General features: G+C 45.1%; 1 protein-coding gene across 1 annotated transcript; it reads right to left on the reverse strand.

Moving 5' to 3' along the window:
• Positions 1 to 421: 421 nt before the first annotated feature.
• On the reverse strand, positions 422 to 26851 carry LOC114682326 (zinc-alpha-2-glycoprotein-like). The gene is made up of 7 exons (XM_037201844.1): positions 26817 to 26851; positions 19351 to 19614; positions 18466 to 18741; positions 17051 to 17329; positions 13166 to 13261; positions 2030 to 2151; positions 422 to 1081 (listed from the first exon to the last, which is right to left on the reverse strand). Exons 2-7 carry the CDS (start codon positions 19559 to 19561, stop codon positions 1073 to 1075), a joined length of 993 nt encoding a protein of 330 aa, XP_037057739.1. The 5' UTR covers positions 19562 to 19614; positions 26817 to 26851; the 3' UTR covers positions 422 to 1072.

The raw sequence follows: 26851 nt of genomic DNA on the forward strand, positions 1-26851 counted from the left end.
AATGGAGTTCTTCTACCCTAAACCACCGCTCTCTCTCAGGAGTTGGCTCAGGAGGAGGGGAGGGGAAAGCTCATTTGGCATCAGGCACCTTTCCCAACACCTGGGAAACTTCTATGGTAAGCAGTAGGTTTTCCTTCCTCTTTATTGAGAAAAGGAACTCTCTCCCTGCCCCCCCCCCCACCATGCAGGTAGTTCCCAGGGTGTTTCTACCCAGCACCCTGTCACCCTCAGTAACTCAGACAACTTCTGTTTAAAAGCTCTTCTTCTTCTTTAATGATGCCCTATGCTGTGAGCATCAAAGTCCTGGTGGGGGTGAAGAATTCTTGGACACGCTAAAAATCCTGCCCATTGGGAGATGGCTCAGTAGTTAAGAGCACTTGTTGCTCTTGCAGAGGACCCAGGTTTGGTTCCCAGCACCCACATGGCAGCTCAGAGCCATCTGCAACCCCAGTTCCAGGGGATCCAATGTCCTCAACTTCGTGGGCACCAGGCATACACCTGTGGTGCACCTACACTCACCCTTGCAGGCAAAACACTCATACACATTCAAACAAACAAACAAAAAGCCATAAGCATTTTCAGTCCAGGAATGTGGAGTCTTTGGATGAATCTGCCCGCGGTTCCTAATTCACAGCTCACACGCTTCCTACTGTTCAAATCCCCATTCCTGCCGTCCCACCCCGGGGGCTCCTGGGTACTCCGCCCGTCGTCTCCCTGCTCTCTTCAGACCCAGAGACCAGGGAGCTTTCGGGTTTCACCTGACCCCCTTGCTCACTACTTCAGGAACGGGGCTTGTGCAGGTTCTGGAAGGAGGTTAACTGCTGCTTGAACAGGAACTTCTCCACGTTGGGTCTTCGGGTCCTGAATCTGATCCAGAAGTTGGGGCAGACGTATTTCCTGGTTCTCAAGAGAATCCTTACTTTGTGGGGGAGAATTTTGTGGGGGAGATTCAGGTTTGAGCTGGAGGCAATGCTGATTTAAACAACATCCTGTATTATTTACTGAACACCTACCGTGTGTTCCACCCTCCTGTTGGAGGAACAAGGGCTCTGAACACGAGATGTTCAGATGTTCACAGATCCTAGTGGGTGAGACAAGAAGTAAATAAAAAAAAAACCAGTAACTATTTCAAGAAGAAATATATTTCACACAATTACTCTGGTTGTCTGGAAGTTTCAGGGTTCCGGGAAACATATTAGCTTTGACTTCTATTTGGGATTTCATGGGAGGTAGGGGTGTGGTGGGCGGGCGTTTGATGGGCGGGGTTCCCATATTTCCCTCTTTTCTCCACCAGATGGCGGCTTTCCCTCATTCTCCGGGCTTTCTAGCCAGCATTTGCAAAAGCCGCCGCTGAACCCGGAAGGGTTTCTGTCGTGATCCATCCGCAATCCCGTCCTACACACAGAGCACTTGGCTCCTGCTAACCACAGCGACAATCATAATAGGAACTACCAGCTGTATCAATTTCCTGGGTTTTATGCTGGTGTCCCAAAGTCACACGTTTCAGTCTCTCCTGCTTAACTTAATCAACTCAAGAAGCCAGGAAGAAAGGTCCAGAGGAGGGCCCGCCGTGAGCGAAGGGCGAAGGGCGGGGATGAGAGGAGAGACACCCCCCCCCCCCAGGCGTGGAACTTTTAAAAGGTTGGAGGAGTTGCTGGGGTGGAAAGAACTGGGGTGTGTGTGGAGCGGGGCTTGCATTTCATTCCTAGGGCACAGAGTCATGTGAGTGATTTTGCAACTTTGAGCGATCAGTCTGGCTGTTGTTGGGAGACAGAGTGGAAAGTATTGTGAAGCTACTGATGTTCTCGGAGGGAGCCTATAACCGTGGGAAGTTCTGGAAGCCAGCTTGCATTCTCGAGGGAAACCAGCTTGCATTCTCGAGGGAAGCCAGCTTGCATTCTTGGGGGAAGCCAAAATTAGTGTGGCCAGCGCGTGAGAAGGCAGAGAAGATGCAGAAAGTGACCAAGTTTGTGATGGTCCTTCTGGACCACTGGCGCTAGCCTCACCCCGGTGCCCCTCGCCTCCTTACCACAGTTTCGTGCTCTGTAGCTGGTGATGCAGGCCAGAGGAAGGCGCCTTGGCAGAGCTCTGCACGTCTGGGTGAAGGCTGGCTGGGGGAAACTTCGCTGCTCCTCCGGGGCATTAAGGGCCCTGGAAACATACAAGCAGAGGCAGGTAAGTGTGATATGAAAACCAGATTATCAGTGTAAGGTTTCTGAGGCGGCTGAAAAAGAGACGGAAGACGGAAAGAGGCATCTGACCCTGCCTAGACCGGACCGTTTGTTCATGGTAACCGGACACAGTTCCATCCAAGTGGGTGGATGAGAGAATGACTGCAGGAAAAAGATGTCTGTGACCCCGTATAGGAGCGGAAATGACGGCAAGGAGTGTGTGTGTGTGTGTGTGTGTGTGTGTGTGTGTGTGTGTGTGTATGCATGTGCGCATGCGCTCTTATTGTCCCTCCCTTCTGGAGTTGCCTGGCTGCACCGAAGCTTGGAAGTGTAGTCTTTTTTTTTTTTCTCTTCTTCTTCCAGGCTAATCTATCAATTAGGGGAAACCCCACGACTTGGACCTCAGCGTCAGAACTTCAAGTGGGAAAAAAAAAAAAAAAAAAAAAAAAAAACAACCACAATTGCTCAATCCTGACCCGCCATCCGGCTAAAACTGAGGTCAGCCTGACCCTCAGGCGTGCGTAGTATTTACAGGAACCCTAACTCACCGGCCATGGTTCTGCATGGCGACACAGCTGTGCCCTAGCCTTACTGAAGTTCATATCCTGTCACGCTAGCTAACAGCCATCCCAGCCACGTCACCGGTGCACCAAACTTGTGGTTTTACCTCTATAACCCCCCTGCTCACTGAGCTCCGGGCCTCTTTAGACACCTGATCACAGGAGGGCGTGCTCCTGGCCGGGCCTGGGTGGCTCAACAAAACCTTCAAATCCTCGAGGAGTTCGTCCTGCTCTCCTTCTCTTGGTGAGAAAACGACTACAACGGATGATGTAACTAGAAAACATGACTTTTATGTCAGAGTGTGTTGCATGCCTTGCACACGGGGAGTGGAGGTAGAAGCTAGCCTCTGCTACGTAGCGTGTTTGAGACTAGCCTGTGCTGTGCTGTGTGAGTTTGTCTTAAAAAATAAACAAAAACAAAAGAAATAAAACGTTAAACACTTCTCAAAAATAAAAACATACTCTGTGTGTGTGTGTGTGTGTGTGCCAAAACAGCTTGACCACACAGCTGCCATGACAGGCTTAGGGGCCCAGACACAGCCTCTGTGACAGGCTTACTGGCAGGCAACAGCCAGACCCAGGAAAAGCCATGAGTGGACCCCACCCAGGCAGGGCCTGCATCTAAGGGGAAATACCTGACATTCTAAACATTTCCAGTGCCCCTAGACAAATGTCAACCAATCATGGTCCTGAACCCTGGAAATCCCCTCTGCTATGATAAAAACTGTACCCCGCCTGAGCTCAGGGCTCTCTGCTCTCACCGCAGCATTGGACAGACAGAGAGACCAAGCCCTGGAGCTTGAAAATAAAGATGCTTTGCTTTTACATATGGGATTTGGTCTACGTGGCCGTCTTTACAGGCCAGTTAAAATATCAAGATGCATTGTAAAAAATTTCCCAGTTCCTTAAGTGAGCTAGTTGTCAGGGAGAGCTCCTCCAGATCAGTTCTGACTTGAGTTCTCTACGTCCTGCAACCAGGGCCAGGTGTTGTCCTCAGCAATGGGGTCTTACCTTCTGGCTCTTTCCTCTTTCTCTCCAAGCAGAAGACATCTTTTTTTTTTTATCAAAGGAAACGATTGTTATAGAAAGGTAGACAGGAGACTTCAAAATATAGTACAGTATTTTTTTTTTTTGAGGGGGTGGGGAGGGAGTGGAATCTCACTGTGTAGCTCTGGCTGGCCTGGAATTCACAGAGATCCTGTCTCTGCCTCCTGAGTGCTGGGATTAAAGGCTTGGACCAGCGTGGCAGGCTTGAGTTTTCATTTGGAGTATAGTTACTTTTATTAAGCAATGCTTTCTACATTTTATGATAATAAGAAAGAAACCATCAAGCAAGGACAAGACATAAATTTGAAAATACAAAATGTGTTTTTGGTAAAATACAAATTTAGAAAGGGAAAGGAAATAACTTTCAGAGGTCATGTCACATGGGTTTGTCCTAAGGTAAAGGATTGTTCTAGAATGGAAACAGATTGATGGGGCAATAATGGCAGTTTAAGCTGGAACTAATTGGCTTTAATTAAATGTTACTAAACATTCCCAGGATCAAATTTCAGTGCCCCAAGGTTAAACAGGTGATGGAAAGACATTTCCAAAAACCTGCCACACAGAACAGGATTTTGTCTTTTGTCTTTGTATTGAGTTGAAGTTCAGGGGGGTGGCAAGATGGCTCAGTGATTAGGGGCATGTATTGCTCTTGCCTAGGACCTGAGTTTGAGAGACTTCACTCACATCAGGCGGCTCATAATCACTCATAACTCAAGCTTCTGGGAGATATAGCACCCTCTGCTGGCTGCCATGGGGACTGCACTCATGTTCTCGTTCCTCTCCCCCCACATAGACTATTAAAATAAAAATATATCTTTTAAAAAATTTTTTAAAAAGTTGAACTTTGCCGGGCAGTGGTGGCACACGCCTTTAATCCCAGCACTCGGGAGGCAGAGCCAGGCAGATCTCTGTGAGTTCGAGGCCAGCCTGGGCTACCAAGTGAGTCCCAGGAAAGGCGCAAAGCTATACAGAGAAACCCTGTCTTGAAAAACAAAAACAACAACAACAACAACAACAACAGAAAAAAAAAGTTGAACTTTGTGCTTTATCCAGATGTTAAGTTTCTATGTTTTCTACAAAGTACTGCTCTGACTTGCCAGATAGCCACAATGGGAAAAATTCTGTTAATGGGTATTACTCCTGTTGGGGGCATTTCTGTTAAAAATTACATAATAATAACAAAGCATTACTTTTTGTGTATGTGTGTGTGCGCGCGCGTGCGCGCGCACGCGTGCGCGTGCGCATGTGAGCTGGTGCTCATGAAAGTATGTGGTAAATGAGTATAGAGAACAGAGGTCAACCTTGGGCCTCCAAGGCCTCAGTCCAAAGTCTATGGTGTCTTCAGCCATAATTCTTACAAAATTCTCCAACAGCTAATTTAAAAAAATGAGGGGGAGACAAATAAAATTTCTATGAAGGAAAAAAGAAAAAAAAAAAGAACTAAGCAGGTATTAATGCCACTGAATGAAATTAAGACCATCACCAAATTCTTTGGCCAAATTAAGCGAGCTGTATTTTCTGTTAGGGCTACCCCCCTAAAGTGGGCGTTTGAAAAAACACAGAAGAAGGTAGAGTTTAGTCCAAAAATACCTGCAAGACCAGGGGGAGGTTTCAAAGGTTGGAGGATTTCCAGAGGAATTTTGGTTACTTGGGAACTTGGCTGAACATTTTAAAATGATTTGGCATAACATCTTTTCAGGTGCATTCAAGGTGTGAGTCAAACTCCATGCGGGGAGCATGTTAAATTCCAGAAACAGGTTAAAACACGTTCAACTTGAACTTCGCAGCAAACAGAAATGGACTTGTTCTGGCCTTATAACAAAATGATTTCCTCCTTAAGAAGGAGTCAGGCTGGTCCACCATCCCCCTTGTCTATGTGTCCTGTTCAAATCCTCGATAGTGACTGGTCATTTGTATCTGAGATGCCGGTGGACCACAAGCACCTTAGCATTTTCTGTTTGGTGAGAGACAGAATTTCTATCATGGCTAGGATCTCTCTAATTATGTCTGATTGGTTAGCATAGAAAGAATAAATTTTTCTTAAAGCCATCCTCTTCGTTCTGTATAGAGCAGGTCAAGTGCCTTTATCATATTGGAGAACTATTTTAGCTAATGAGTCTAGTCTACCAGTTGATAGATCTTGGTCTACTTGTGTTCTTTGTTTTGTTTTGTTTGTTTGTGTTTGTTTGGTTTTTCAAGACTAGGATTCTCTGTGTAGCCCTGGCTGACCTGGAACTTACTCACTCTGTAAACCAGACTGGCCTTGAACTCACAGAGATCCGTCTGACTCTGCCTCCCAAGTGCTGGGATTAAAGGCATGTGTCATCACTGCCAGGCAGTCTGTTTGGTTTTAATAGTTTTTTTTGACAGTGAAGGAGTTTGGTATGCCAATAGGCATAATCTATATGGTTTTATATATATATATATATATATATATATATATATATATATATATATATATATATATATATAGCTATATAGATGTGTGGCTATATAGATGTGTGTGTACATATATGCAGTTATATATTTATGGATACACACACACACACACACACACACACACACACACACACACACAGGGAGTTCCCTTTGGATTTAACGTTCCACTCTTTGTTGAGGACAACAGATGATATATTCTCCTCACTACTTCCTGCTAAAATTAGGATGCTGTTGTCAGGGCGCAGGAAGGCTGGAATGTCAGTCAAAAGCTGAGAGGGTATTAGGGCGGTGGAGCGTTCATCAGCTGCATCTGCTTTGCTGACCCAGCTGAAGAGACAGTTTTCAAGTCCAGGGCTTCCGGTTTGGGGACTGGGTGGTGTAGCTCACCTTGGGAGCAGTTTGTAGTCCACAGCTGATGCCGCCCACCAGCCGAGTGGGACTTTGCCGAGACAAATACAGACTGGGGACAGAAGTTAAAGAGCGCAAAGGAAACTTTTATATTCGGAGCTTACTGGCCCATAGTCCTGGTGGTTGTGGGAGGGGAGGAGTCTCAAGGAACCCCGCCCCCAGGACAGGCTGTTGATTGACAGGAGTACTTATCTGGGGATCTTTTGATCTTTGAGAGGCAGAGCCAAAGACTCTGCCTTCCACTTCCCGAGCTTACAGAAATTATTTTTAGATAAGATAAAAGTTTTAGACATATTAGCATCACCACTATTTGGAATCTGTACTGAAATCCTCACTATAGATAAAGCAGTTGATGGTGTCCGTCAAACTGCTGGAGTAGACTCATGTTTTTGAGTCATAGCCAAAGCCACAGCTTTGGGTTGAAAAGCATGAACACTCTTTTTTGTCCAGAGGGCAAATAGATGGCTATAGATGGGGTAGAGATATTTTTAGCCTGATGAGAAGCTCCTCAAGGCTATATTTAGAAGACAACCAAAGGAAAATTAAAATCTTGAGCTTCTGACTCATAATAGTAGTCAATGCTTTACCAGCTTCTTAGAAATCCATTGATCAGCGTGAAAACTCCGAGCCTTTGAAATCTTTGTATAATAACAGTGTAGAGTAATTTGTATGCATTTCTGTTTTTCTTTCTTAGTGTTCTGGTGGAAGCTCCACTTCAACTTCCCTCCCCATCTGTCTCTCCCCAAACCCCACCAAACAGCAGCCCCTCCCTTAGAGCTGCCCACCCCTTCTAGACCCCTACCCACTCCCTCAAAGCCCACCAAAAGCGAGCCCCTCCCTGGGGCTGCTCAAGACCATGCCTACAGGTTACTTAAGGCCTGGTGGCCATATTGGCCATGTGACTCTTCCCCAGCCTTTCCAAGGGTCACCCAGGATTGCTTTGCTCTGTTCATTAAACATGGATTTATTAATTCAGTTTGATTTGGCTTATTATGTCAGTGGTGGTGGCAGATACCCAGCAACAGAGGATTCAAAACTTATCACTTAGCTTTTTATAATTTATTTAAGTTTTCATAGTCTCAGACCTTTATAATTTGTATTTATTTTAAAATGTTTTCTTAGTCTCTCAGAATGTACGTAAGTTTAAATCCTTTTTTGATTCAATCATTTACCATGAGACACAGGTGGTTGATTACTGAGAGCTGCCGTTACAAAGCAAGTTCCTACATTAGTAAAAGTTGCATCTGAAGGCTGTTTACCCCTCAGTATGAGGCCTGCTAGCAAGGATAAGCTGTCTGTGAGTTTGACTTTCTCATCAGGCGAATTAATAGCTCTAGACAGGCAAAGCCAGATTATCAAATATGAAATGCATTAACCAGGCAGCTGTTGCTAAACTGATAGAGCTACAGTAAGCCATCAACACCATCAGACATCTGAGGATAAATTATAGCAGGAAGAATAATCCAAATGGTTTCCATATTGACAACAAACACAGTTACCTGGATGGTTGCCCTAGGCTCCGGTGGTAGTTTTTTGGGGACAGAGGTCAGTCTTTGGCTGCCACAAGGGACAATATTGAACATAGACCTTCAGCTGCCAGGTCCGGAAAATCTGAATTTCCTGTGGGGGAGGCACCTGGGAAAACTGACCTTGCTTTGACGAGGCAGAACGTGACCGTCAACTCTACAGTTTGGTTAGAGCCTTGGCAGCAGGCCAGTCATGGGCAGCTCTTCCCAGTGGTTGGGCATTACCACAGTCAGGTCTGTGCCCCATTGTCTTCTTGGGAGTCCGTGGGGCCATTTCTAGGAGCTAGGGCATCTCTGTCTATCATAGGAAGTTTTTTCATTAAACATTTTAAATGCCATATCCAGCAGATCTTTGAAAAGTGTTGAGGGCTGTCTATTAAGTATACCCGATTTTAAATAAACTTTGTGTTTTTAGTTATTTGTTTAAGGCTTAATCCTGAATACATACATAGGAGGCTAAACGTAATTTGTTCCCGTAAACAAATTACGTTTGTAGCCAGCATGAATACAAGCAAAGTTCTGAACATATTAGTCGTTTATAAGGTGACTATCAACCTTCATGACATAGTTACACAAGTTCATTTATTCTACTCTCATACAATATATCCTGACTGCAGCTTCCTCTTCCCCACCCCTCCCAGTTCCCCCTTAATTACTTTTTTTAAAACAGTCTAGAACAAGTTAGTAGCTTCTATAAGATTGAGATTCAAACTCAGTTTTCAATTGATTGGCATTATCGTTTTAACATTAGCCCTTAGAATCACTGACCTTGCCATGGGGGTTTTAGACTGGGTGTGCTGTTGGCCTCGTAGAATTGAACAAGAAACGCAGTGGCCATTGATGCCCCGTCTACACCCAGCGGTAAAAAGCTAGTCCTCAGCTATGGCAAAGTTTGCTACGAGTAACCAGCACCTGCATATCCAAGTATCTGGCCTTCCATCCTGTCATGTAGTCCTTGTCTTACTTAGTTCTTTCTTGTGAAGAGACACCATGACCAGGGAAACTCTTTTTTTTTTTCTTTCTTTCTTTCTTTTTTTTTTTTTTTTTAATGCCAAATGCCGTTTATTGAAGGAGGGAGGAGGTCTTACATACAGGCTTACAGCACAATGGGAGAACCCCGGAGGGCAGAAGTTTGATACTGATGTTTTACAATCTTGCATCTAAGCTGTTAATGCCCATTATGCAGGATACACAGACAAGGAACTTCCCTTAAGCATTCAGGAGGGTGGAACCCGAGAGGGAGTGAGCACAGGGAGGATATCAAGGTCAAGGTAAGCAAGCAAGGCAACAGTTATCCAAAACGGGGGCCAGGACCTTACAGGTCCCCTTTACTAATAAATGAGCTTCTGACTTAGGTTGCATGGGATGTCAGCAGGTCACCTTACCCGTCATGGAGAAACCTGCCCAGGCCACACAGGTGCTCTGTCTTAGGTTGGTGAGTGCCCCCCAGGCATTACCCGTCTCTGAATACTCATTATCAAACAGGCTCAATTGTGTGTAACCTGCAGAATTAACTGCTGCCAAAGATCTCAAAGTGGCACTGGGCTTGCAATCTGTGTGTTCAACACAGAAAAGACCAACAGAAGTCCTAACCCACCCATAGCCAGTAGGCTAAAGGCAACTGAGACATTCCCTTCCTTAGCGAGCAGGACAACTCTTAGAAAGGAGAACATTTGACTGAGGTGGCTGCTTACAGGTGGAGAGATGGTAGCGTGCAGGAAGACATGGTGTTGACTTCATCTTGATGAGGAGAGCACAACAGGAAATGGACTGTGACTCTGGGTGGTATCTTGAGCATATATTAGATCTCCACAGTGACACACTTCCTCCAACAAGACCACACCTCCTAATGGTTTCACTCCCTTTGGGGACTATTTTCTTTCAAAACACCACTTTCTACTTCCTGGCCCCCAAGGCTTATAGACATTTCATAATGCAAAAATGCATTCAGTCCAACTTCAAAAGTCCTCGTAGCTTATAACAGTTCCAAATTTGTTTCTAAGTCCAAAGTCTCTTCTGAGAGTCATGCAATTTCTTAATGGTAATCCCTGTAAAATTTCTAACATATAATGGCATAAGATATACTGTTCCTAGACATAGGGAAGGGAGCATAGTGAGGAAATACTGGATCAAAGCAAGACCAAAAACCAGCTGGGCAAACTCTAAACTCTGTGTCTCCAACATCTTGGGGTCTCCAAGGTAATCCAGGCTTCAACTTCACAGTATCACACAATGGCCTCTCTGGGTCTCCACTCAGGGACACCCCTGACACATGCCTAGCCTCAGCAGCTTTCCTCAGTCTTGAGGGCAAATTCCATAGCCCATTTCTTCTATCCTTAACTCCAGAACCACATGGCCAAAACTGCCAAGTCAATTATATCTTCACCAACTTTCTGTTTTCAATGGCTAGACCAGGCTGGCCTCAAGAGATCCGCTCACCTCTACCTTCCCAGTACTGGGATTAAAAGTGTGCACCATCACACCTGGCTCTAAGCTTTTCTTTAATTCCTTTTCACAAGTTGGAAATTTAGCTGGGTGGGATCTTGCCCTGAGGTCACCACTCCCTTTATTCCATTTCTTAGTCTGTTTATCTCCTTGAACACAGGACTTGGCTCCATTCCACTTTTTGGTGTTTCTTTCCTCCTTAAATTTTACATTTTGTAATTTACCCTGCTCGGCTTGATTCTTTTCATTATAAATCTTCATTAGAGTTAACACTAATAACCACACAACAGAGTCAATACTAGGCTGCTTTGAGATTTCCTCTGCCCATGGAATGAATTTAAAACTCTTCACTTTAGCCTCAGGCAGAATCTTTGGACAAGAGCAAAAAGCAGCCACATTCTTCACCAAAACATCACAAGAACGATCTCTAGGTCACATACTAAAACTCTTCTCTGAAGCTTTTTGAGTCAGGCCCCCAACAGTTCATCAAGTCACACTCAGCACCACTGCTTCCATGCCTTGTGCATATCACCAAAGTCATTTTTGTTTTAAGGCAAGACAAACTTTAAGATACTGTCTTTTCTCCAGAGTTCCCTGTGGGATAGCATTTTTGAAATCCTCATTTTCCTCTGAGTTTCTTTTGATTTTGTTCTTTTTTTTAAATCCCCCTAGACAGGATTCCTCTGTGTAGCCCTGATTGTCCTTGAACTCTCTCTGTAGATCAGGCTGGCCTTGAACTCAGAGATCCACTTGCCTCTGCCTCCTGAGTGCTGGGATTGAAGGTGTGAGCCGCTACTGCCTGGCTTTTTTCTTCTTCTTCTTTTTTTTTTTTTTTTGCTGTTTTCTTCTTTTTTTTTTTTTGGTCACAAAATCAGGTGTCTCATGTCATAGGACAGACAGGAAACTTTAAAATAAGCATGCTTGGGTTTAAAGAAGCAGGAGCAATAACCCAACTCCATAGCCAGCTTTTCAATAAAGCAGAACTGCTGTGGATATTGCTCTGCATAAATAAAATACTGATGATTGGCCAGTAGCCAGGCAGGAAGTATAGGAAGGACAATTAAAAAGGAGAATCCTGGGAAGAGGAAGGCTGAGTCAGGAGACGCCAGCCTGCCATCCAGGGAGCAGCATGTAAAGGCAACAAGTAAAGCCACGGAACATGTGGTGACATATAGATTAACAGAAATGGGCTGAGTTTGAGTGTAAGAACTAGTTAATGATAGGCCTAGGCTAATGGCCAAGCAGTTTAATTAATATAAGCTTCTGAGTGATTATTTTATAAGCAGTTGTGGGGTCCATGGGGCTGGGCAGGACTGGAGAAATCTCCAGCTACACAGAACAGCATAAAATAATATTTCAACATTGTCTAGATATAACAAAACACCCGAATCCCTGAAAAACTGAATTCAGGGACCAGAGCAAGCTGAGAACAGAGAAAGCAGCTATGGCAAGCAACCAAAGTGGCCACTGCTCCTTTTTCCCCTGCTGGGTCCCTCCAGACTCTGTAGGCCATGGTTTTCCTAGGACAAGGAGTCAGGAAGGAGGGTAGCAGTCAATCCACTAGGATCCACCCTTGGGGAGTCTCTGGGGAACCACAAGTGCTGGAGCAGATCCCAGATCCTGGCCTCCACTGCCTGCTCATCCGGCTTCCCACCTTGCCCTTCTGGTCCTTGCTGTTTTCCAGCCCTGGCCAGGCATGTGGGCCCAAAGCAAGCACCCAGCAGCAGACTCAGGAAGGGAAAACAAAGTTTTCTCTGACTGGGCTTCAGTGGGTGCTGCTGTGGCAGGCGGAGGAGAGCATGGCAGGAACAGAAGAGTTAGAGAGAGCAAACAATGAAACCACAGAACACACAATGTTCAAGGGACAGAGTCAGCAAAAATCAAGACCATTAGACATAGTGCAGAGAGTACTACTCTCATGTAGCTGAAAGAGATTGGTCAAAAGCAAAACATGTGGTGCCCATCTTCATTCATACATTTCACTGGGTTTGACCATTTTCCTTCTTGGTCCCCAGCATCCAAGAACGAGGTGGGCAGAGTGGCTTTTATTCCACGGGCAGGAGACAAACAACATATGTAACAAAGCACAGGGTACCAAGAATAAGGCACCAAAAGCCAGATGGTCAGTGTGACGCCGTGCTGTTGCCCTGGACAGGAGTTTGTGTACCTCATCAGGTACCTCTCTGTCCCCTAGACAAGATCCCATCAGAAACAGCACCAGATGCCATAGAACAGAGGTTTTCAACCCATGGGTCATGACCATCGGGAAGCATATATTTCTGATGGTCTTAGGAACCCCCAACCATAAATTTATTTTTGTAGCTACTTCATAACTGTAACTTTGCTACTGAGTGAGGCATCAGCTCCTAAGATCATTGGGAATATGTGTTTTCTGATGGTGGAGACCAACAGGTTGGCAAATGCTGCCATAGAAGGAGATATGCCTTCTATGACTCACCAATGGAGCATTCCTCAGACAGGTGCTTCCTGGTTTCTTTTTCCTACACTACAACAATTTGCCAAAATGAAAGCATTCTTTGGAGTCTTGGAGCATCTTCAAGGTGTGTACCTTCCAAGGCAGCATTGGAGTCCTGGAGTGAAGGTCTGGCTTCAGAATATGGGTTGGGAGTCTTGATCTTACTGGGGCCTCCAATTGTTAGTCCCTCTGAACAAGAGTAAAGACAATTAGCAAAATTCTTTGGCCAAATTAAGCAAGCTTTGTTTTCTGTCAGACATCTATAAAGCGGGGGTTTGAAAAAATAGCATCAGACACAGGAGGAAGTGGGGTGTATGTGGCCCTCAAACTGTAAGACTAAGGGTTTTTTAAGGGTTGGGGGATTTCCAGAGAAATTTTTGTTGCTTAGGAACTTGGCTGAACATTTAAAAATTATTTGGCAGAGTACCTTATTCATTCAAGGTGTGAGTCAAACTCCATAGGGTGAAGGGCATGTCTAATTCAAGGAACAGTTTAAACCACCATCAACTTTAATTTTGCAGCACACAGGAATGAACTTGTTCTGACCTTATAACAAAATGGCTTCCATCCTTAAGATGGAGTCAGACTGATCCATCATAGGTCCAACCAATTGGATGAATATGTTACTACTGATATCAAAATGATAAGATGCAGCAAATTCAAACCCTATGGCTTGCTCAGGCATGTGCTTTTCTTAGAGTAAAAGTAACACTGTTGACTCTCAGAGATGCCCAGAGACTAGGTTAATCTCCTCATCCAAATCATACACCAAGCCAACACCCTCCAACACCCCTATAAATTTTAAAATTATCTTGATTTCAAAATTTAAGTCAAAAGATGTCGCTTTGGGGAAGAGGTTAGGCTTTTGTTTCCATAGAAAATGAGAGGCTGTGGATTCATTCTGGGTTATGAAAAATCAGGTTTGATTGAGGAAGACCCCCTGAAAAAAATCTCTGATGGGAACAGATGGCTCAGATGATCCAACATTTCAGAGCACCTCTGTTGGAGTATTGTATGAGGCTGGATTATCTCAGCTAGCAGTGTTGAAGCTGTTCTGGATACAGAACAAGAGAGATGCATCATTTAGGGGGGTTCTTTACAAATTGTTATTGGTAATGGTCAGGAAAAAAGCTGAACAAAGGAGATTAGATTCAGGGATCTTGTTCTGAAAAGAAAAAGGAGAGATATAGAAATGATAGGTTAAAAGGGTAGATTATTGAATCTAATTTAATAAAAAAACTATTAATCTTAACATATTTTACATTGGTATGAATTTTGGCTTATTGATACAAATTTAAAGTTAATTTTATTATGCTATATTTCTATTTCTACTCTTATTCAAGATATTGTACTTATATAGCTCATTTAAAAGGTAATGTGTAATTAAGAAATACATATTAATAGTCATTTTTTTTAAGGTCACACAGAGATATATTTCAGATAGATAGGCAATCTATCTATCTGAATGCTTTAAAGTCCTACAGAATATGACATTTAAAATATTTTAAGAGGGCCTGGAGAGATGCCTCAGAGGTTAAGAGCACTGGCTGCTCTTCCAGAGGTCCTGAGTTCAATTTCCAGCAACCACATGATGATTCACAATCATCTATAGTAAGACCTGGGACACATGCAGGCAGAACACTGTATACATAATAAATAAATAAATCTTTAATAAATGTTTTAAGAACTTAAACTTTTCATGACAGTGACACATGTCTCCTCCTGGCAGCACCAATCTACTTCAGAAAAGATATTGGGCATTGAAAAAACTCTATATGGAGTTTGCTTTCTTTATGACGAATCTAACCATGTGGGCAAAGAAACTGCCCTTGCCTCAACTGCTGACAGTTACTGTCCAAACTGGACCAGCAGGATGCAAGAAAGGTGACTGCTGAACTTTGCCAAGACAAGGTGGGACAGTCCTTCAGAATTTCTTGCTTCACAGGAAAGTCTGTCAGATATGCTAGGCCTGTAGGTCAAAGGTGGATGACCCAATGTTACAGAGGAACTTTGGGTGACTGTCCAGGAAGCCTGATGTCCCCGTCATTAGGTAGCATTTCACCCTTCTGGGGTCTTTGATGGAGTTGAAGAATAGGTAGTAATAGTTATAGTTTTCTTTAGTTATGATAAAAGATAAATTAGGTACAAAACTTTGGACTCACAAAGATAAGATAGATAGTAGAGCATTTTCTCTAATTTTGCCAAATACAAATAGACTGGATATTGTAACTATAATTCTTACTTGATAATTGTTTTCATTGTATATAATCTTACTATGTTAGTTAAAAAAATCTTCTCTTTTAATTAGACAAAAAGGGGGAATGCTGTGGAATAATCCTCTTGTACACTGTAAAGATTTGTCACCTGAATTGGTTTAATAAAATGCTGATTGGCCAGTAGCCAGGCAGGAAGTATAGGCAGGGTGACCAAACTAAGGATGATGGGAAGGAGAAGGGCAGAGTCAGGAGTCGCCAGCAGAGGAGCAGGAGATGGACATGCCATACTGAGAAAAGGTACCAAGCCACTTGGTAAAGCATAGATAAAAATATGGGTTAATTTAAAATGTAAGAGCTAGTTAGTAATAAGCATGAGCTACTGGCTGAGCATTTAAAATTAATATAAGCCTCAGAGTGGTTATTTGGGGACAGGGGTCAGGACAGAAAAACTCTACCTCTGTTTACACACCACATACACAGACACACCACACACAGACATACATACACACATACTGTGTACACATACACCACATACACACCACACACATACATACACACATATACCACACACATCACACATACATTGCATATACACACACACAGCAGACGCACACACACACACCCCACATGCACATACACCATACACATACACCACACACAGACACACATATGCACACACAGCATACACATACACACCACACACACATACACATACCACACACAGACACACACACAAAAACCCCACATACACCACACACAATACTACACACACACACACACACACACACACACACACACACACACACACACACACACAAAGATGCATCAATATTAAAGCCCAATGGACTGATGAGAACTCCCTGACAGTGGAGATTTAGAACATTGCTGATTATCCTGAGGCTAGCTTTAGACTCCCTGGCCATTCTTGTGGACCTCTGAGTCTGACCTGCTATCCTTTTGATAAGCAGGTGAAACCTTTGAAATGTATCAAGGGATCAGTAGCTTCCACCAACCAGAGTGTCAGGAGATCCATGACCCTCTTTGCTGGAACCCATCCACCTGATGTTTCCATTAATGTATTTGAAAAATATCTCGATTGAAGGTTTTTTTGTTCTACTACAATAGACATTTCATCAGACAGTAACTGCATTGGAACATGGCATTTAGGGAAACTTGGATCTGTGTTCCTGGGCCCTGGTCAGGCATATTTGGCTGCAGAATAACCACGTTCTGTTTCCTTTGTTGTGAGAGCTGGGTTCTTTGGTTTTGATTGGCACTGCCTTTCTTCTGCTTGACCTGGCTCCTCAGCAGCCTCCAGGATGTACCTGATGCAGGAAAAGGCTTTTCCTGCTAACTCAGCAGCAAAGGAGAGAGAGAGAGAGAGAGAGAGAGAGAGAGAGAGAGAGAGAGAGAGAGAGAGAGAGAGAGAGAGAAGACAAAAACAAAAACAACAAACAAACAAACCAGTTCTGTCTCTAGTCACAAGTAAGAGGAAAAAGCAGACCCCACCCCCCAACATGGGCTCCTTACCTGGTAGTTTTCTGTTCTTTGTGTTCTGGCTTCAGTTGGCTCTGGCCAGCACCACCACCAACACAATGGGGAGGGCAGAAACAGCTGAGGCAGCTTGGGAGATGGCAGCATCATGAATGTACTCAGCAGCATGCCCTGGACCCACCATGAAGTGAGTGGTGATTGTGTCCTATGGGTCCTTCTCGCCCCTGCCTCCTACCCCCTGAGGTGAATGGTTGCCCCATTTCCTCACCAGGGGCAGCAGGGACCTTGATGTCATGGGTTTGGTGTCTCAGGCGGCAGGTGAACTCTGGTTCCTGTCCAGGAAGAACCCAAATGGACACCCAGGTCTGGTAGGTGCCGTCCCCACTGGGCAGGATGGTCCCGGGCCCAAAGGTACGCTGCTGTGCCTGCTTCCCATCCTGAAGCCAGGCCAGGGTGGCCTCACGAGAATACAGATTAAAAGCCCAGCATGTCAGGGTGATCCTGCCCACTGGGTATGTCCTGTTGGTCACCTTCACCTCCGGGAGGCCTGGGAGAAGATGAGGAAGAGCTGGTGAAAGGTGAGATGAACAGGGCAGAAAGTAGACAGCCACACTGTGCACTTTTGCCTCCGGCCTCTACCCCGGGCCCAGTGGTAAGAGGACTGGGGAGGCCGGCAGGCAGCTCCAGTGATGCCTGGCAGCTCACAGGCGTCAGGCCCTGATCTGCCAGAAGACTTGTCAGAGGCCAGAGCATCAACCTTCCAGCACATGTGTATATGATTTTGTAGGGATAGTGGGCTTCTCTAGTCAGCCAATGGCTGGCGATCTGACTGACTTTCTACCACAAAGCAGGTATCACACACTCTGGAAGACAGGGACGGACCACCAGACTGTGGCTCTAATTCTTTGGCTCATGAGGGCTTTGACTGGTCACCAGTGTCTTATCTCCCCACCCCACCCCCATTTCTAGGGCACTTTTCATATATGTGTGTATATATATATATATATATATATATATATATATATATATATATATTTTTTTTTTTTTGTCATGAGACTTAGCCAGGGAGAAAGCTTTAAGTATCACCTTTCAGGGGCCTTGCAGAGCTGTGCATACCTGTGATACCGGCATTCAAGAGGCAGATGCAGGGTCTTGAGTTCAAAGTCAGCCTTGGCTAGGTAGTGAAGCCTTATCTCAAGAAACAGAAAACTTAACTCTTTCAGACAAAAGCAGAACATCAGGCAAAGGATCCCAGTCACGGGACATGGGTTGGGTAGCTCGCATTTGAATCTGTAGTCCAGCTCTGTGGCTGGATCCTTCTGTCCTGTCTTAACGCTGATCAGACAAGCATGACTCCATCTTATCACCTAAGCCCAGTTGTTCATACCTAGCTTTCTCTCCTTCTGGACCCAGAACATCCTAGAGAAAGAGGCTGATGGGGAGATGGAGCCCTTGTTCCTGTCTGCCAGGGACTGGTGTGGGAAACCCTCCTTTCCCGTCTGAGGGACCCAGCAGTGGCTCTGGAGGAAACCCTACACCCCAACTTCCAGGCATCACCTTAGACTCTGCCACCCTTATACACACCAGTGAGAACCAGACACCCACAAATACCATGGGAGGAGCCTCTTGGCCACAGGGATGTTCCCCTGGGTGCTGGGAACCAACCCTGGTGGCAGTCAGTACCTGTATCCGGTGGAAAGTTCTTCAAGAAAGCCAGATATCCCTGGAGCTGAGCAGGACATATGTCCTCCAAGAAAGTCTTAAATTCATCAGCTCTGGGTGCATGTGTCTCCCAGAACACCTTGGTCTGCTGGGTGGAGGGCACAGTCATTGTCCATCTGAGAGTCTTCTGGTCAAAGGTGAGGGAGTCTTGCCCATCGTAGCCCAGGCGCCAGAAGCCTCCAGTGCTCTGGTTTCCCTGAAGCTCACAGCTCAAGGTTTCCTGGAGGGTGTGAAGGCCTGGCTTGCCCCAGGCAGGGACCTGTCACCCTGCTGTTCCTTGACCTTAGTGCCCCTGAGACTTAGGTCTAAAAGAGACTATCCAGTGCTCTGCCCCATGGAAGCATTATTGCATCATTCCATTAAGTCTGGCTATGCCTTGCCCAGAATCAGGGCTTAGGAATCATATTTGGGACCTCTGTAACTCTTGTGAGGGGCACCAAAACAGCTTGACCACACAGCCGCCATGACAGGCTTAGAGGCCCAGACACAGCTTCTGGAAGGCAAACACCTGGACCCAGGAAAAACCATAAGCCGACCCCACCCAGTGGGTCCTGCATCTAAGAGGAAACACCTGACATTCTAAACATTCCCTATATCCCCAGAAAAATGCCAGCCAATCAGGGTCCTGAGCCCTGGAAATCCCCTCACCCCAACCTCTGCTATGACAAAAAACCCTACCGTGCCTGGGCTCTGGGCTCTCTGCTCTCACTGCTGCGTCAGACAGAGTCCAAGCTCTGAGCTTGAAAATAAAGGCTCTTTGCTCTTACGTGTGGGATCTGGTCTCCGTGGTGGTCTTTTGGAGGTCTCCACAATCTGGGCATAACACCTCTAGCGCTGCACACTCACCCGTCTCCTGGCCCAGCTGCTTTGTGGCCGCAGCCAGCATCCTCCTGAGTTGCTCCTTCTTTCTCTGCAGATCCTCAGTCTTTCTTGCCCAGTTCTCAGCTCCTGTGTGTCCCTTGATCTTGGGCCCCACGGCCTCTGCTCTTCTGCTGTCCCCCTTGTAGCGCAGGAAGAGCTCATCGTCAGCGTATACTAGGATCGGGGACAGGGGCATCCAAGAGTCCTCCGGAAACCGGGCTGTGAAGTCATAGCGCAGTGTGTGGGTCTCTGAGGGAGGGAGAGAAAGAAGACACAGTTGGCAGGTTGGTTTTCACAGTCAGCTCTGCCTTGACGGACTGAGCTCAGACTGTATTGTGCTGCTGTGTGAGTGTGAGAAGCCAGTGGAGTGTTTTGTTCCAGCATGAAAGAGAAAAGGTGCTAGGAGCCCGGGATTAGGAAATTCTGGCCCCTCAGCGCAGGGTTTGAGACAGTAAGTGGAGAGTGGAACGAAACATGAGCTCTAATCAGGTCCTTTGAGACAAAGGGTTTCATACAATTTTTGAGCTGTGTTTTAGGTCCATAGATTCAAAATATTCCGAGAAACAGTTCTGCAACTTATTCCTAAACAACGAACCATAGATGTCGGTAATTTTAAACTCATAGGAAGTAATGGAAACAGAGTCGGTGTAAAAGGGGGATAATAATATCCTGTCAATTATTTTGCAAGCTGGAAAACAATAATGTATTGCTTGGGTTGGGGGTGGGGAGGATGATGGTACATGCTTTTAATCCCAACACTCATGAGACAGAGGCAGGCAGATCTCTGTGAGTTCGAGGCCAGCCTAGTTTACAGAGGTAGTCCTGGAACAGCCAGAGCTGTTACACAGAGAGACCCTGTCTCAAAACCCCCTCCACAAAAAAAGGAAAAAAGGAGTCAGAGAGAGTGAGAGTGAGAGAGAGGGGGGGCATTTTCTGTTGAACACAATTTGGCAGGTTTTGGCAGGGTGGGCAGAATAGACTCCAAAGCTGTTGGGCTGGAACTCAGAGCCCTCTGGCTGCAAATGGCCCCATGGCCATTTCAGCTGCCTGGGGTCAGTTGAATACAGAGAGCAGTGTCTGATGCTACACCTGAGTTCCAAGGACTGGTGGCTGGGCCTAAGCTGCTGGAGCACAAGCCAGGGCTCGGCTGCCCTAGAGCTTAGTTTTTTTCCTGTTCATTTGTTTTCCCTCAAAGCAAGAGTAAATCAATATAGATTGATCAGTGGTCCCTTCACATGGGGAAAAATTAAAACGGGCCAAACCTTCTAGTGCAGAAACAACCACAACGAGGACATAAAGCACCCTAGTCGGTGCTGATTCAGTTTCCCGAGGCGCTTCAGTATGTAGATGGCATTCTCTCTTGCTCATTTAATCAATACTTAAATACATGCTTAACTAAGCTAAGTAAACTAAAAGAGCAAAATTTGAAATTTTGGGCCATATTAATAGGGTACCAACCCCCCACCCCCAAGACAGAGTTTCTCTGTGTAGCCCTGGCTGTCCTGGAACTCACACTGTAGACCAGGCTGGCCTCAGACTCAGAGCTCCACCTGCCTCTGCCTCCTGAGTGCTGGGATTAAAGGTGTGCGGCACCACAGCTGGCTGGGTATAGTCTTATCTACCTATCACTATTGAGGATGTGACCCTGCTCTTTCAGTTGCTTTCTGGAGACTCTCCCTTAAATTCTACTTAAAACAAACAAACAAACACCCGAAGCAGAGCAGGTTATTAAATAATGCAGCTGCTGAAGCTGTAGCTCATAGAATTAACCCCTTACTCCCTTGTCGATCACTTATACTTCCATCCTTTCTCCTTATCACCTGCTGGAGCTATATATCAACAAGGTAATGGTATTATAGAACTTTATGCATGCCATAATTCTCCATAACACTATGCAACTCCTTATATATGAGAAATTATAGACTTAGTAATAATGGGAAGGACATGTCTTAACTTATTGACAAATAGTCTATAGAAATTATTGTGCCATTGAATAAAATGCAGGTTGATTATTTGTTCTATGAATTAAAAAAAAGAAATAAAAAGGGAGGACATGACTGCTCCTAGGTATGATGGAGGAGAAGGTTTATTGTAGATACGAGGGAGAGCATAACCAGAGGAAGGGACATCTGGAGAGTCCAGAGTGAACATGACCCTGAAACAGGTCATGTGAGGACAGGGTGGAGGGGAGAACCAGGAGACCAAGAGGGTAAAAAGGTTAAAAAAAAAAAAGGACCACAAAGCCCAAATGCCTGGATTATATAGGGAAGGGCAGCTGGGGGAAGGGCAGCCCAGCCCTTGGGCTGGAGAAGTTTAGGGTAGAGGGCGGGTATGCCAGCCATACTCTGTAATAGGTAGGGACTGAGAGCTGCTGGGAGGACCAGGTCTGCTTTGATATGTTAAATATCAAAAGCCATTTGTCCTGAGTTTGAGATCTACCCGAGGAACCTGCATGGCTCCATTTTGAAGTCCTTGGCCATTAATTCTGCCACCCTGCTGCCAGATGTTGACCCTGAGGAGCCCATCCACGACTGCCTGGAGATGCTGAATGTCATCCAAGGCATGTCACCTGATCTGACAGATGTTCCTGTCACTACCGGAGGTGCAGATCTCTATACAGATGGCAGCAGCTTCATTCAAGAAAGATCCAGGTACATGGGGCAGTGGTACTGACTGTCCCAGAAGGAGCTAGCTCATTTGGGCACATCTGCCTAGGGGCACATCTGCCTAGGGGCACATCTGCCCAGGGAGCAGAAGCAATTGCTCTGACACAGCCTATGAGCTGGACTGAAGAATAAAAGGTGAACATCTACACAGACAGCCGATATGCTTTTGCCATGGCTCATGTTCACGGACAGATATATAAACGGAGGAGTTTACCCACCTCAGAGGGAAAGACTATTAAAAATAAATACGAAACTGTCCAGTTGCTAGAGGGCATCTGGCTACCAACTGAACTGGCCATTATTCATTGGCCAGGACACCCAAAAGACAAAAGCCCCCAAACTCAAGGTAACAACCATGCAGATCAAGTTTCCAAAGAGGTTGCTCTTGGGGAATCCAAACCCCAGACTGTTCTGGAACTGTCTGCTGTTCCTGAACCCCTACTCTGTCTTGATGATGTTCCTGAGTATGATCCAGCAGAGATCAAGTCATTCTGACTTGGGGGCTCAGGAGAGCCGCAGCGGATGGTGGATCTTGCCTGCTGGAGAATCTGCATGCCAAGGTTTGAGCCAAAACTGCCTAACCGCCTTACATCATGCCATGCACTTGTCAGAACTCATCTCCCCTCATGTCTGGCCACCTGGCCACAGAGAAAAACTTCAAAACATTCACACTGCTGCCTGACCTGTGCCCAGGTAAATGCAAAGAACATACTTCCCCCAGGCCAATGGAGTCAGGTACAGCACCTGGTGAATTTTGGGAAATGAACTTCACGGAAGTCAAGTCAGGATTGTATGGCTACAAATACCTGCTGGTTTTTGTCAATACCATCACAGGCTGGGTAAAGTCTTTTCCATCCTGAATGGAAACAGCCCAAGTGGTAGCTAAGAAATTAATAATGGAAATTATTACCAGATTTGGCCTTCCCATATATCTGGGGTCTGACAATGACTCAGCTTTCATGGCCAAGTTATCTTAATTGCTCTCTAAGTCTTTTAACATAAATTGGAAACTTTGTTGTCTATATCATCCTCAGAGCTCAGGAAAAGTAGAGAGGATGGATAGAACTTTAAAGGAGATTCTAACTAAATACATTCTTGAAACTGGGGGTAACTGGGTTGACCTCTTGCCTTATGCCCTTCTCAGAGTCCAATGTACCCCCTGAAAGGATTTACGGCGCTGGTTTGGTCAGCGGCGGAAGAGTCACGATCCATGATTACCAGAGTTAGAATGAGCTTTATTAGAGAGAAGAGGAGATAGAACAGGAGAAGCCAGGCCTGGTGGAGGGAGGGAAGCGGGGCAGAGCAGACAGCAGAGAGCAAACGGAAAAAGGGAGGGTGGGGGGGGTCTGTGTTCGGCTTTTTAAGGTGGAGATGGCATGATCATGTGGTGGTTCGCAGCCACCTGCAACACCCTGATGACTTAGGACATTACAACCAGAAGAGTGAGAAGAGAATATTAACACCCCCTACCAAGAAGAGTTCACCCCATGTGAAATAGCCTATGGGCGACCACCTCCCATGATCCCTTGGTACATGCTGGATTGTTACCAGATTGCCCCACTCCAATCTGTGAGTCCTTAAAAGGACTACTATTAACTTTGGATAAGAGTCTCCCTCAGGTTCAGGTGCTCAACCTGTTGGGTACTGGCAACCTGATCACCTATTCCTGCCTGGAGATGCTGTATTAGTCAGCCACTTCAAAACTGACCGGCTGGAACCTAGATGGAAAGGACCTTATATTGTGATTCTTCTGGACTCCTACTGCTGTTAAAGCCATTGGTATTTCTGCCTGGATTCATCCCTCACACCTCAAGAAGGCAACGGGGAACCCATGAAAGAGGAGCCCAGCCCCCAAAGGTGGAAAGTAACTGAAAAAGCACTGTTAAAAAAATCAAACTTTCTAAGGCTTAACTGTCTAACATAACTTTATGTTCTTGCTGTTGAAATTTGTATCATGATTGTCCTATGGATAACAGTTTTGTTGTTTTATTTTCAGCCTATACAAAATTCATCTTGACATGGGAGGTAAGAGGCATCTCTATCACAGAAAACACCCCGATATTGTCTTGCCATGCAAAAGATTGCCTTTATCCACCAGAGTCCATGGTTTGGACAAAAGAAGGGGAACAAATAGTCTTTAGTTAGATGGATGGGGATACTTGGGATGGACTAATCTAACCGACCAATCCCAACATAATAACACAGACTTCAGCATAATCACATATTTTTTAAAGGGTTCTGATAATTGAAATGACAGGTGTGCTAAAATAAGAAGGGGAAGGGAAGATTCATTAATCACTTCAGTTGAATTCAACATACCCAGAGTAATCCTTTATGTAACTAATAATGTGGAATATAATCTCTGGGTCCATTTAGCACTGAAAAGTCAGTGAGAAAGCTCCTTCTGTGTCAGAGGAGATCCTTCTATTCCTGAGCTCTTAAAAAGAAATTTATACGGAATAGGGGTTTCTTATAACAATTATACAAGGATGATGGGGGACAAGATGCCCTTACTAATGTTTTAAAGGCTGTGGCCGATGTTCCCATTGATCATCCTTTATCCTCACTGTCTATGTTTTGATTGCACAAATGTCCCTTCTTATTCACTTTTTGTCATGCCCTCCCCTTTGGTAAACAATTGCCCTTAGTTTGGGCTTTTTTTCCTGTGAAAATAATACTTATGCTGTACTCCCAGCAGGGCATTAGGGTTTGTGTGGGATAGGATGTGTCACACCTATTCTACTCAGCAAATCTTTCCAATCTGTTAATCGAATTACAAGAGCTTTGCCTGAAGATTGTGGTGATTCCTCATATCTATCAGAGTCCACTGGCTTTCACTGGCTCTGGTTTCAGGGTCAGGGTGGGTTTCTTTGCCTGGCCCTTTTACCCTACAGGTAGTCAGGACACTTCTCTCTACAGTTGCAAAACTCACATTTTGGTGCCAAAAGCTGGGACCAAACCCACAGAGTGGCAACACATTTACTTAGAGTTTATGGCATAGTCTTAAGAGAATTTTGAGAGTAGAGTGCAGAGAAATCATAGAGATGAAAGATTTTTCAGAGTGGGAAGTAGAGAAGCCTTAGAGAGAAGAGACATTTGGAAGTGGAGGGCAGAGCAGGTTTAGATAGAAGGGATTTTGGGATAATTTGTTTGTTCTGTGGCAGAAGTTGTTACCATATGAGAGTATTTGAAAATAAAGCATGTCAATCTTTGGCCCTTGAGCTGTACTAAGGTCTTGTATAATATTTTAGGGAACAGCCTTAATATTATACATCCCAGGGGCTCAAGAGAGAGAACTACGAACGGCAAGGACTATTTTTGGGGAAATAGAATCTCAGCACACTGATCTCTTTAGTCCATTCACTTTAATTCCTCTGGGATAAAATCCTATCTACACAGCTTCAGTTCTGTTCTCATGTCTAGCTCCTTTCTTGCCAGATTTCTCTTTATATTTATCTACTGCTCCCTCTAAGTTCTATCTTAATTCTCTTATCTTAATTCTGCCTCATCTAGGTCCTTTTCATCTTGTTCTTACCCAGCTAGTACTTCCTTATCTGACTCTTCCTCATCTTCCATCTCGTCCACATGTTCTCTCTGGTCAAAATCCTCCTTATCCCTCTCCATTCTCTGTCTCTCTGTTCCCCCCAAGTGTCTCAGGAGTCCAGTTATAAACCCAAGCAATAACAATCCCCTGGTTGAGCAAGGTCACCAGGCTTGAATTCTATGGGGTCATAAAGGCAGGTAAGAATTTTCCTCAGGCAGTGACCACCAGGCTTTCTTTTATAATCCAAAATGGGAGTGGTAAAAGAGGAGGTCAACTGAGTGCTAATGACTGGTTAGTATATCAAAAAGGGGATCTGTGTGCTCAGTCTACATTCCTAGGAGTGGTTAGGTAAGAAGTTACGGGTCTATAAAGTTAGTAAGGCTGTAAGAAAGGAGGGTCCGAGCTAAATTGTGTAAAGCTATTACTTAAGGTCCACCTGACCTAGGCGTTGTCTTCTTGTGAAATTTACATTAAATCAGGAGACTAGCATGTGGTGGTCTGGGCTGTTATTTCTGTTAGTCCTTGAATGTGGCTAATGGAGATATCTGATTCCAGTGCTGAAAGGGGAGAAACGGATGGGCTGGGGGGAAGAAGCCTTTCCTAGGCTGTTCTCCAAATACCACTTTTTGGACTCCAAATGTCCAGAGAGTGATCAGTCCGCACTGTTAGCACTTCTTAGGGAAAAACAATTGGGAAAGCTATGAAGACACACACGATTTTCATAACAGAGGACAGCTGACATATAACAAGCCAAGTAACACCAAAAGCTCCTTGGAATTTGGCTTCCTCTGGAGGAATTCCTTCAGGTAGTGGCTTTGATCCCTTCAGGCAGTGGCTTTGCCATAACCAGCTGAGTTCTTATAATATTTTCCTGCAGCCCGTAGCACTAAGGCCAAACTATTTGTAGTCTAAGGAAGAGAGATGGTCAAAAATGAACCTCTGCTGGAGGGAATTTCTATAAGTGGGGAGTAGTGACCCAGACCACTCAGGCTTAGAGAAACTAACCCTGAGGGAGGAGGGGCTTAGGAAGGTTTAAGGGAGAGGCAGGGCTGTAGCTGGAGGGCTTCTCTCCAGCTTCCACCAAGCCCCACAGTCCCACAATCCACATATAAAATAATCACTCAGACACTTATAATACTTATAAACTGTATGGCCGTGGCAGGCTTCTTGCTAACTGTTCTTTTATCTTAAATTAACCCATTTTTATAAATCTATACCTTGCCACGTGGCTGGTGGCTTACCGGCGTCTTTACATGCTGCTTGTCCTGGCGGTGGC

This window comes from Peromyscus leucopus, chromosome 1 (genome assembly GCF_004664715.2).
Source record: "Peromyscus leucopus breed LL Stock chromosome 1, UCI_PerLeu_2.1, whole genome shotgun sequence".
In the NCBI taxonomy this organism is placed as follows: Eukaryota; Metazoa; Chordata; class Mammalia; order Rodentia; family Cricetidae; genus Peromyscus; species Peromyscus leucopus.

What these genes read in the sequence shown, in the direction of transcription:
- LOC114682326 (XM_037201844.1), bottom strand. Translation starts at nt 19,561, where the DNA reads ATGCCCCTGTCCCCGATCCTAGTATACGCTGACGATGAGCTCTTCCTG. An exon ending in GCAGCTGGGCCAGGAGACGG is followed by an intron (nt 18,742 to 19,350) that starts GTGAGTGTGCAG and finishes GGGGCAAGCCAG; the next exon opens with GCCTTCACACCCTCCAGGAA. An exon ending in CAAGGTCCCTGCTGCCCCTG is followed by an intron (nt 13,262 to 17,050) that starts GTGAGGAAATGG and finishes ACTCTTGTTCAG; the next exon opens with AGGGACTAACAATTGGAGGC.